Source organism: Ranitomeya imitator, chromosome 1, assembly GCF_032444005.1.
Source record: "Ranitomeya imitator isolate aRanImi1 chromosome 1, aRanImi1.pri, whole genome shotgun sequence".
Lineage (NCBI taxonomy): Eukaryota > Metazoa > Chordata > Amphibia > Anura > Dendrobatidae > Ranitomeya > Ranitomeya imitator.
Genome location: NC_091282.1, coordinates 881,393,297 through 881,406,291, shown reverse-complemented (window position 1 = coordinate 881,406,291; position 12,995 = coordinate 881,393,297). Strand labels below are relative to the sequence as shown.

At 43.8% G+C, this 12,995-nt stretch overlaps 1 protein-coding gene across 2 annotated transcripts in view; it reads left to right on the top strand.

Annotated features, from left to right (window-relative positions):
* The window catches only part of STAP1 (signal transducing adaptor family member 1), a 175,324-nt gene that overhangs the window by 151,014 nt on the left and 11,315 nt on the right, over positions 1–12,995 (top strand). Inside the window, exon 9 of one of the 2 annotated variants that reach the window (XM_069743117.1) lies at positions 4,121–4,252. The exons of the other annotated variant lie outside the window; for it this stretch is intronic. Within the exon in view, the coding sequence (XP_069599218.1) occupies positions 4,121–4,252 (132 nt within the window). The remainder of the gene's footprint in view (positions 1–4,120; positions 4,253–12,995) is intronic. 2 annotated transcript variants of the gene reach the window in all.

The window sequence follows — 12,995 nt, the reverse complement described above, 5'->3', positions numbered from 1 at the left end:
AGAATATATATATATATTTTTTGTAGACACTGTAAATCTGAGATAGCACTTTAAAGTAAACCCCAAAATGTATTTTAAATAGGCTATACAGTGTTGCAGGGGACTTAGCCCCTATAAAAACTATGCTGGCACTGGACCTGTTACTGGTACGTTACTGGTATGTTTCTCAGTATTCATTCTCTTATATAGGAGTGGTTTGTTGGCTAATTATACAGTTCTATGTGGCAATTAGGCCCTTATTCACATTTTTGTGATGGTTTTTGTTCTGACATATGTTTCAAATAATGGTTGAATTAAGAATTATACATAATATATATATAATATATATTGCCTGAAATAAGCAATTGTGTCACAGTTTTAAGGTTGAAAGACCCAAGTGCATCAAGTTCAGCTTACACTCTAATCTTGGATCCAGAAGAATATTAGGGGAACAATTCCTTCCTGTCTTCACAAATGGTAATCGGACTAGTTCCCTGGATCAATGTCTCATTGCAGAGTCTAAGACCCTTAACCCACATAGTTGATAGTAATTGTGCATTTATCATTTTTAAAATCAGTAAAATATATTTAAAAAATTATAGGTTAGCTAATGCCATAATGGCTAATCATGTTTGCCAAGTAGTTTTTACTGAACAAAGAAAGCCTCAAAACTTAAAAAATACAAACAAACAAAAAAATAAATAACAATAGTGGAATTGTTGATGGTAAAATGAAAAAGAAGATATGGCTTTTGAAAGATGGAGTGGGAAGGATGCAGGTGCACTTAGAACAAAAGGATCAGGCATGTTAAAATCCATCAGCGTGATACTTCCATTTCCCAATCTGCCATCGTTGAAGAGTTATGGTGCAGTTGGATGAACTTATAATTGGCAAATAAGTGTTCAGAAAAATAATCAGTCCTGATTGTTGGCTTGTATAAGAATGCTGTCAGGCATCCAACAAACGATGCCTATATATGATGTATGGGGACAGAATAATTGTATTAACAATCATTCAGCTCCCATCAATATTCTATGGTCTGTGTAAATAAGCGAGGAAACGTGCAACAATCGACTTGTACATCGTTGATTGTGCTTGTTAGTGGGTCAAAATCAGGCCATCTAAATGGATCCTTATGAGGCTGTACTAAACCTTAGATGACCAGGGTCATGTTATATAACTGTCGTCCGATGTGCTTTAGAGAGGACTTATGTCATAGTCTCATTTACCAAGTTGGCCAAGGTGCTGTGATGGTAGATCAATAGTTACATAAAGGAGGGAGGAAGTAGCTTTCTTCTCTTCCTATTTGTATTTTTATATAAATCGAAATGTAGCTGGAACTGGCAAACAACTGCATGAAAAAGAAGATAATGCACTGGATTTTTAACAAACATTTTAACAGAAACGAGTCAATGTATTCCATTCTGTGCCACATAATCTGAACACTTTTCACTTAAAGGAAAACTGTCAGAAACTATCCCTCTCCCCCAAACTATTTACTTTTTAGACTTTTAAAATATAAGGCCCACTATGTATCCCTTTATGACCACAAAGCAATGCTCCGGCAGTGACAAATCATGTAAGATTAGCATAATGTAGGGGTGGAGACCCTACATTATGTGACTTACTAAGCTCACAACAAAAGTCTCACAACAAAAAGTCCGTGCATAGACTTTGTCTTATAATTTTGTCTTCGAATTGCATAAAAGGAAGCAAAAAACTGCACCAAACCTGCAGTAAACTAGGCCTGAATCATCATGGAGATGGAAATGAATGAAACCTTTTCCAGTTAAATTACCGGTAATTTAATATCGGTGTTTTGAATGATTTGCTGCTGGTCTCAGATTAAAGAAAGGTCGTCAAAAGTAGTAACAAAAAAATTGGAGTAAGGGGTAAGTTCACATGTAGCGTCATAAATGCATTGGGTTTTTTTTGCATGACAATCACAGGCTATAGCCAGAAAACTTAAAGGGACACTGTCACCTGAATTTGGAGGGAACAATCTTCAGCCATGGAGGCGGGGTTTTTGGGTTTTTGATTCACCCTTTCCTTACCCGCTGGCTGCATGCTGGCTGCAATATTGGATTGAAGTTCATTCTCTGTCCTTCATAGTACACGCCTGCGCAAGGCAAGATTGCACCTTGTGCAGGCATGTACTACGGAGGACAGAGAATGAACTTCAATCCAATATTGCAGCCAGCATGCAGCCAGCGGGTAAGGAAAGGGTGAATAAAAAACCCCAAAACCCCGCCTCCATGGCTGAAGATTGTTCCCTCCGAATTCAGGTGACAGTGTCCCTTTAAGCATGAATTGCTCTTGTTTTGGTGTGTTTTTATGTGTATTTTTATTCATTTTTTTATTATATATTTTTGTACTAAGCCATTTTGGTCTGAATAGGGAAAAATGTTTTTTTAAATGAACCACGGGTCCAAAAACCACAAGAAAAAAAAAGTATGAATGAGATTTTTGAAGTCTCATTAATTCTGTTGCTACTGTAAAATACTGCATTTTTTTCTACACAAAATAAAACTGAAAAATATAAAAAAATACTACATGTGAACCAACCCTAAGTTTAAATTTTTAAACAATTCAAGATAAAATGAACTAAGAGAGCTACTCCTTCATGCATGAATCATCTTCAAAGAAAAACTCTAACCTTAAATATTTAATGAGCGGGGCAGTGTGGCTGGCTTTAAGTGAAACAGCTATTTTCATTTTTATTTTATAAATCAGTAGCGCACATGCAAATAAGAAACATTGCAATACATCTTATCAAAGAAATCTGCATCTTTCTATTCTTAGATCTATTTTTGATTCAGAAAATTCTCAATTCATGGTGTGACGATTCTCCACTATCTGTGGACTGGGAGTACTCACTTTGCTGGTCGTTGAGGCATAAGCTGGGACACTCAGGGTTAAAGAGTCTGTTCAGTTTATTTACACAGTGTAAACCTCTCAGGTACTTGGTAGCATGCAGCACCCCGTGCACCGACCGGCTCTACAGTACCCACGGTCCTCGCTGAGCCCTGGTATGCCTAATATGGTTTAGTGGCCGTGATGACCGCACAGGTTCCCAGATACCTCTTATCCTCAGAGGCATCCTCTTCGGAGGTATATCACAGGCCTCCTCCCCTCACTATGGCTCACACTAGCCAGCACTGCCGCCCGTGCATAAACACACAGGCACCATCTTGGGTGTTCAGACACACCTCCTTGGGTAAGGTATGTAGTTGACTGGACCCAACCATCTCTCCAAGTCACCTGGAAGCCTTCCGAATGAGCAGTAACCCTCAACAGTAGATCTGCTGAGCAAAACAAGCCCAGGCTTCCATCACAGGGCCACCCACCTCTGTGATACATAGCGCCCATTAACCACATGGCCAGTCACCATACCACATAGGTTAAATTTGTCTTTATTGAATATAGACTATTAATTTACTGAGATAGGAGATGGCAGTCTATGTAGTGGGGAGGGAGGAGCTCTGCCTCTAACTCTTCCCTCCTACATAGAATCTATAACAGTCATCTCCTATCTTAGTTATACTTTAATCCGTATTCACTAAAGACAGATTTTAACCATCAAATGAGAATTTTCAGAATGAAAAATAAATCTAGGAATAGAAAGAAGCAGATTTTGCAGATAAGATATGTTACAAAGTTCCTTATTTTCATGCGTATTATTGATTTATGAAATAAAAATTAAAACAATGGTTTAATCATAAAATATCCAGCCTAATATGTCACCGAAGGTGATATTTTAATTCCCTGCTTGCTTGGCAAAATGAAAGCCGGCGAGAAAGCCCTTGGATGATGGCACATTTGGGGCAGAAATTTATGTGAACTGCTCCCAATCAGATTGTCAGAAATGTGTAAAACAAATCTGTTAATTGTGGAATTACCCTTGTTATCACTTTCTACTTTACCTGCTCACAGGGCAATTTTTCCACCTTTTAACTTAAATTTGTGATGAATTACAGCAATATCCCGCAAACCGAAACTGCCCCGGTCATTAAATCTTAGGGAGAACAGAGTTTCTCTGCTATTTGCTAGATGTCACAGACATTTGAGCAAACTATTTGTGGCTTGTCCAAAAGCCACACAAAATAAATAATTCAAATCTGGTTTTGTAATTTTGTTTCAGATTACAGTGTAAAAGAGACAAATGATGACACGAGGAGGAAATCTCAGTCCAAAATACAACTGTTAATTAATCAGCTTTCAAAAGAAAGACCTATATCTGTGCAACGTGGAAGTGAAAATGCCTACGTTAATGGTGATTATTTCTGTTTTTAACATGCAGCTTGAAAAGTAGAAACATATATAAGGCGTGTCCCCACAAAGAACATCCCCAAAATGTCACTATAATAGGGGTGATGAGTCCCCATTTGCCTGTTCCTTCTCTCAAAGATTGTTGATGGCTTTCCTACCTGAAGAGCCAGCAATAAGGTAATCAATCATGCCCATGGGGACATGATCGCAGCTAGATCATTAGCATTTGCCAAGCAACTGGCATAAACATGGACATGGTATGAATTGGAGAAAGTGCTATATACTGTAATGGTGGCTATTTGAGAGGTTTGGGGGACCAGACACATTCCCTTTGACATTTTTCTCTTTTTGGCATCAGAGCTTCTTTTTTTTCCCAATTATAACTGCAATCAAATTTACATTCCATTTTACTGCCAATTGTTAAGTTCCTCAGATGGAGGCACTTACTTTAATTAGGCAAACTTTGGACTCCATTTGACCATCTTTTCTTCTTTATGTTGGAAATAGCTAAAGATAAACAGCATTTTTAGTGTTGGTTGCGTGTGAAACGGACGCCAGGGGAGTAGTCGTGGCTGAGGGTGGCAGTACTGACACACTCTGGCCCTCCGCTTCTTAAACATATTGTCCCTTCTGTAGTGTACGTGGTGGTCCATTTACTTGTACATTAGGGTCCACCTCGGTCTGCTGGGGCTTCAATCCTTTAAGCACCACATAATGACAGGCAGAGTCCGCATTCAATTCCAACAAACCAACTTTACTCAGTTCTTTACACAGCTTGTCCAGTTTAGTCACAGAGATAATACAAGATTCTTCACTAAGTATAACCTTTCCTTTTCCTGTGCTGTCCCTCACTCCTCCAGGAATATTGCAGGATCATACCGTTGTCTTCGTACCGCAGCTTCCTGACTGGCCAGCTTAACTAGCTTCAGGAATTCCCTGTCCGTTTCGCCCTGGACATTTAAGATACTGTAGTTCCCATGAAATTAGCTGCTTTGATCTTGATGTTGCCCTGTATTCCTCCAACACTGTGTGACTATCAGCCCATAGGCCCTGGATGGCTGAGCTCCCAGCTTGAATGTTGTGGGGCACAACTGCCATGTCCTGGCTCCCAGCCTTCTCTGCTTAACTCCAGGAAGTTCCCCAAGCTTACACCCAGTTGGCCCCTCCTAATTAACTATCTCCTATTGGTCTATCTTATCCTATTATGCCCCTCTCTAGTGGGCTAATCTAAATACTACACTTTCCCAACATTTATACAATACGTGGAATATATGTATATTACATTAAACATTATAGCAGCATTGTAAGACATATAAGGTAATATGCATATATACAGGACATTACACAACATAACATTACCACAAGAAATATACCAGTCCTTCAGGGAGGTATGTTAGGAATATGGGGCATGAACCAGTCTCTGTACCACCTTACATACCTCTTTCCTTTAAATATGGTCGTCCCGACCATACAGTGTCAGTAGAACGCCATTAATGTAAAACACACGTTTCGTACTTATATAATTTTTTTTTTCTACATCCGAAGAAAGTCTTTGGGGCCAAAGTAAGAGTCCGTTTATTATTCAAGGGCCTAGAACAGGTGCCTGGTTACAGTCCTCCAGCTAGCACCACAAGTTCAAATGACTCCTGTCCCTTTTAGTTTCAGGACCCAACACATACACAGTTCCAACTACAGCCCTTATTAAATTATTGATAACATGTTATCAGTCTCTAGGGGCTCCTCTCCCTCCCTCCTTTTCACGGAGTATGGCCCTCTAAACACATGTGTACTGCGTTTTCCTAGAAATGAAATGCAGGTTACACATATCAACTTTTAAATATACAGTCCTGTACTGTAGTCATACGCAGTCCATTTACAGTCTAAGGGCTCATAACCCTGCAGGGTTAAAGTCCTGCAATCCAGCAGGGGAAGCGCAAGGTGCACAACAAAACATGGGGAGGGGAAGAAAAACAAGGTTCAACTTTAAACCATGGCCCGTACTGGCAACACTGCACCCAACTTCGGTGCTACAGGGCTCCTTTGCCCACAGGGATGCAGAACAGTCCCTTTTTTTTTCATTCTAGTGCAACGAGCACTACTACTCCTTTAACTGTCATCCGCTTTTCAGCAACAAGTGTCCTCCTTCACTCATGGGCCTTCCAAATTTAACCGAACTGGCATTGATGTATACTTTAGCATCAATGTCAACCTCACGGATGAAGCCATACCTTTGAGAGGAGTCTGTGCAGACCAGCTGCCCGCTGGTATGCTGTCCCTCCCGGTTGGTGGAGCTCAGCCCAGATCTCCTTCTCCCGCTGCTTTTTCTTTTCAATCACCCCATCGATCCATGCGGCCTGCCCGGGGGCCGGGAAGGGACCCTCTGCCTGGTGATAACGTGACAGACCGAAGGACGGGGTCCGCCAAGCATGGACCTGGGTTCTGGCCGAAGCTCACTCACCACGATCTGCTCCAGAATCCCGGCTGCGATTGCGCCGCGACTGTCATCCTTCCGCCATGGCAGCTGCACCCTCTGGCTCAGACTCCTCTAATTCCGGCTCCTCCGGGGCAGGTTCTGCTTCTGGTTCACCGGCCTCTTCCAGCTCGCGATGACGCGCCGCTCCTCCGCAGGTACGGGGAACCCGTTGGGCCAATATTCAATGGCCACTCCACTCAGTCTTCCAGGCTGGGTCTTCTCCTCCGTCTGTTGCCACCTCCACTCAATGCAACCTATGCCACCTCAGCAACGTGTGTAGGAGTGGTCCATTGCTGCCGGTGCCATGTCTCGTAATGGCGCCGCGCAGCTGCACACAGGGTTTTCCCCCGGGCCCACCCGTTCCAAGGTGGAGCCGCTTCCAGCGGCTCCATCCATTCAGCATCAGACTCCTCCCTTTCTTCAGGAATCTGCTGCAAGGAGTGAGGCTTTCTTTTCTTCCATTGCACCCACCATGGGCAGGCACTGCTCACCGAGGGATGCATCTCAGGCCTGGTCCACTGTCTCTGCCAGATGGAATTTTGCACCATTTTCAGGTCAGGATGCACACGAAGGATGGGGTTGAAGCTGTGCTCGATCTCCGCACCATTTTCCGCCATCTTTGTCACATTCAGAGTATCTGTCACAGTCCGGGCATCTCTCACATTCAGGGCATCTGTCACATTTAATGGCTTCTCCACATTGCAAGGTTACTGGATCCTGCAGTACTATGCCAAGTGAAACAGGGGCCAAGGGGCTAGTCATGGCTGAGGGTGGCAGTACTGGCACACCCTGGCCCTCCACTTACTTGTACATTAGGGTTCATCTCGGTCTGCTGGGGCTTCCTTCCTTTAAGCACCACATAATGACAGGCAGAGTCCGCATTTGGTTCCAACAAACCAACTTTACTCGGTTCTTTACACAGCTTGTCCAGTTGAGATAGCACAAGATTCTTCACAAAGTATAGCCTTTCCTTTTCCTGTGCTGTCCCTCACTCCTCCAGGAATGTTGCAGGGTCAAATCCTTGGCTTCGCTACTGCAGCTTCCTGACTGGCCAGCCAAACTCGCTTTAGGAGTTCCCCGTCCATTTCGCACCAGACATTTAAGATAGTTCAAATGAATGGGTCTGTGCACATGTCAGTGTGTTTCCACGGACCATGTGTCCGTCTGCCCCACACGTAGACATGTCTGTTTATTACCCTCAGCACAGGCGACAAAATGTCCCACACGCATGCACACGGAGTGTGAAACACATCAACGACAGGGAAGAAGTGCTACAATAAGTGTTGTTGCCTGGTGCCAGGTGCTGAAGATGGCTCTCATCATTCTCCTCTGCTCTGCCAGTGATCGGCGCAAGCAGAGGAGAATTATGAAAGTTATATTCAAGTCAACAATAGCAGATGGGGGCTTTTTGTACTATTACTCCCATCAAACTACACCTGCTGCCGCTAATAACAGTGACAGCAGGAGCAGATGCTGCCTGCCATATAACTAAATGAATGAAAAACCAAGCATGGGTTCCCCCATATTTTCTATAACCAGCCAGACAAAACTTACAGCTCGGGGCTGCAATCCTCAGCTGTCAGCTTCAGCAAGGTTGGTTATCAAGAATAGAGGGGTCCCCATGCCTTATTTTTATTTAAACGGCATGAGGTCCCCTCCATTTTTGACAACCAGCCTTGCTAAAGCTCACAGCTGGGGGCTGGTATTCTCAAGCTGGTAAGGAGCCATGGATATTGGCCCCCAGCCTAAAAATATCAGCCTGCAGCTGCCCAGAAAAGGCACATCTATTAGATGCATCAATTCTTGCACTTTGCTCGGCTCTTCCCACTTGCCCTGTAGTAGTGGCTATGGGGTTCATATTTGTGGGGTTGATGTCACCTTTGTATTGTCAGGTGACATCAAGCCCACAGCTTAGTAATGGAGAGGTGTCTATAATACTAATACTTTAATCCTAATCCTTTAATTAAAAAAGTGACACAGACTCCTTTAATAATCTCAATTAAACCATACTTACGACCTCGCCTAATTCCACATGAACCCTCGATCTCCTGTAATAAAAGCAAAATAAAAAAAAAAAATATTTTTTGGTTGACAGGTTTAGTCTAGACAAGTGCCCACAAAAAAAACTAATACCATTAAAATGTTAGAACTTTATTAATGACTACAATCAAAAAACAAATAAAAAACAAACAATAAAATGTATAAAAATGCCACCAGGCCACTCACATGTTAACCTACTTGTGACCAACGAGGCAGTGACTTGGGATGAGGTGTAGGAGTGTATATTTGACCCTAGTCACCCCTATTTATCCATACCTACCAGTAGAGGTTGGCACCCTCTTGAACGCAATATGGCGCCCCCGCTCCTCGGTGGCTCACCCTGATAGCCCTAGAAGTCCCTTAACCTGTAGTGTTGAACCCAATCTCAAAACAAATCACTACAATAAGCCAGCTAAGATCAACTAGGAGATCTACAAACCAGTTAAAGGGGCAGTCCAACAAAATAAGGGACTAAAGAGGGCCAATTACCGAGAAAATTGACAGTGTCAGACACCAACAAAATGCACTGCCAAGTACAATGAAAACACAACTCTAAATGATCTGATGATCTCAAGGGGTTAATAGGGCAATTGTGGTAATTGACTATTGCTCACCCTCAAAAATCCCTAGACAAGTCCCTTCCTTGCTGCGGAGGTTGGCGCCCTATGTAATAGGCAATTGGCGCCCCCGCTCAACGTGGACTTTCCCTCACTCAACATTCAGTCTTTTCCGCCTTGAAATATCCAGACACGGCACTACTAGTGAGACGGGATACGGGGCAAATGTGATATATTGTCCCTTGTGGAAACTGCTTGGCATACATCTTAAAAAAATCAAATATACAGTCATAAAAACCCAGATTTTTTGATCAACCAGAAATGATCATGGTACAACAAGCAAACGATGTGAATATGCCAAGGCAAAATATCACCATCAATTGATATACTGTAAAGTGATAATAATGTCTTTGTAATCACAACGGTGCAAACACATCCTTTCAAGCTGGGTTCTAGGCCCCAGTGATATATCGCTGGATGTTAAATAAACCTTAAATTAAAGACACCCCAGCAAAAATCATGTCTGAGACAGTATGCCCAGCACTGAGTGGGCAGCATTGGTGCCAGGCCCCCCTGATTTATAGGCCCCATAGTGGCTGCGTGGACTGGGGCCCTGATCTGCCTGCCCTGATAGCGGGCAGTGTTAGAAATGAATATTCACTCCTCTCCACTCCTCTGGGGGCTTGGAGAAGAGTGAATATTCAATTCTCTTTAGTAGCAGTGACAGGCTTTAGCCGGAGAAGCTGGCTTCTGCCTCTTGTCACCTGCTTCTGCTCTGCTTGTACCGGGCAGGCCCCTCTGACTCACGGGCCTCATAGCAGCTGTATGGTGTGGTGCTATTAGCGAGACACCACTGGGTGAGAGCCCCTGGAGCAGCAGGGGACCTAGGCAGCTGCAGGCCTCATATGCCAGCAGGTTTTAGTGGATCGCCCCCGTAGGGCAGTGGGGTACTCGGTACCGGGCCCTTCAGTTCTCAAGGGGGATTTCACGGTGGCTGACCCGGTCCGTGGCCCTCGGGAGGTCCATTAATAAAAAGGGAAAGGTCTTTAAAGGGGAAATGTTCGTGACGCCACCTGTGGTATTCAGTCAGGGTGACCGACGCTGCTTAGGGGTCTGCTGGGGTGATGTTATGGCAGCTAGATGGTATACCTTCCCACAGGTGAAGTGTGTCCCCAGGGCTTCCCAGAGTGTAGATGGTAGATGGTGGCTGGTGTAAGACGCAGTGAAGAATGAGGACACAAGGTTGCAGTCTCTTTACCTTTTTACTGAAGGTTTCAGCATCCACAGTCCAGAGCACCAGATCACAGGGCAGGCAGAGTCCGGCCGGTTTGGAGGCAAATCCAGAGTCCCCTTATTCAGGTGGAAATCAGCGCCTGGGTGTTGTAGTACCTTACTGCTAAGCGTCTCATAAGGTCCTCACAACTGTTGTAGATGTTCTAGATGTTGTGTCTCTGGACAAACCTGTATGACTGGTGGCCTGAGGCTGTTTACAGGGACTCTAGCACACCCCAGCACCCACAAGTTTCCACCGTGCCTCCTGGGTATAGGTGCGGGCAGGTAACGTGGAATTAGCTGTCCTGCCGGTCTCTGGAGCAAGGCATAGAGACTGTTGCTCCCTCGGTGTTCCAGCTACCGGATCCTGCGCTTCAGAAGAAGGCAGCTTGTATAGGGCAGAAATCCTTCTGGTTTCCTCTCCTTTTGCTAAGACTTTGTTTCTCACCCTCTACAATACAGTTCTCTCTTCGTGTCTCTTTCTTAGGATGCTGCCGCACGTGGGGCAGGCACATCTCCGTGGCCTTCTGTTTAGGCCTCTGACAGGATCCCACCCCTGTCAGGGACCACTCTGTCAGCACTGCTCGATGTTCTTCCTTCCCCTCTGTCTGCCTGACAAGAACTCACTGAGCGAAGCCCAATCAACTTCTGACTAACTTCCTATCGAGACCACCAGTTTTACCTAATTGTGAAGAGTGCCCTAATAAATAGGAGCATAGCTCCCCCTGGTGGACTGGAGTGTGAAATGTGTTGCATGTTTGTGATACCTGGTAAAAAGATTTCCTTTATTGCATTCAAACATAACATCACTTCCCCTTAGAGGAGAATGTTATTACTGCAACGACCAGGACCCTGGGGCGCTGCATTAGTGCCTGGGCCCACTGGAAAATCCTCCGGTTTTCTGGTGGGCCAGTCCGACCCTGCTCCAGCTTAACAGCTAATTAGTTAGGGTAATTTAGGTTGAAATGCCACTCAGTCCTCTTGATATTGGATTACACTAAGTGTCCATTGTACACTGTTTCTTAACAGGAAGATGTTTAGATTACAAATTCAGTTATTTTGTCACTTGCCTATGACCCAGTGCACATTTAATCTCTGCCGGTCCTAATCATTGTGTGGTGCATGTGTAATAACCTTAGTTAGCTAACCAGTATTACTGTCAGCACTACTGGCCAATCAGGAGTGACTGCACCAATAACAAGGCTTGTTCAGTGGTTAATCAGGACGCATTCCCTAAACCTATGTAACAGTACCAACTATTATATGTGGAGGAAGTGCGTCTGTGCTCTTTGAATCACTATATTGTATTTAAACCTGGTTTCTTTCTGAGCATTCTCATGATTAACCCTTAGATATGCTATCTAGTTTGCCCTTGCACTGCATGATTACTCTTTGCTACCATATTATGTCTGAGCGCCTTCGCTATCACTAGTGATGAGCGAGTATACTCATTGCTCAGGTGGTATCTGATTATTTGTGACTGCTCGGAGATTTAGCTTTCCTTGCCGCAGCTGCATGATTTGCGGCTATTAGACAGCTTGATTACATGTGGTGATTCCCTAGCAACCAGGCAACCCCCACATGTACTCAAGCTGGCTAGTAGCTGTAAATCATTCAGCTGAGTCAACAAAAACTAAATCTCCGAGCAGTCACAAATACTCGGAGACCACCCGAGCGTGCTTGGGAAAACCCGAGTAACGAGTATACTCGCTCATCACTATTACCTGTCTATGCGTTACTACATTTTTTTATCCAACTCTGTCATACTTATTTCTTCCATGGTTCTGACTTCAACTTGTTTAGTTTTTCTCTCTGCTCACTCCACCGGTCAGAAGCTACGTTGCAGAAGCGACCTGGATTCCTCTGTAGTGAAGGCCAAATCCCCATATAGCAGTTAAGTGGTGAAAACCTGGGTGCTCCTTGCGCAATGCTAAACATAGTGGTCAGTGCCAATCCTGGCCATACAAGCATATAAACTGATGCAATTATTATAGCAGTGGGCCCAATTTTCAGAAATTGCAGAACTAATATTTAAATGGTCACTATATGCTCAGGCAACTTGATCTCCTGACTGCCTAAAAAAAATGCAAGCAGATCTTTGTCAATGTGCTCCTGCTCTCCTGTCAGTGAAACTTCAAAATGTCTTAACAGACAAGCTTTCAGCTTAGACAAGCATGCCAGGGGGCAATGCACACATGAATGGAATTGCGGACAGGACAGCTATAGAATCTATAGTTCTGCCAAAAAAGCTGAAGAAGAGGAACATAAACACCCAAAATGGCTGGATGTCAGCTCGCAGACCATGATAATTTGGGCATATTAGACTGGTTTATACATCAAAAAGCCATATTAGCTTGTGGCAGATGTGAGCACCAAGATTATGCTCTTTTACAGGTTTTCTGTCA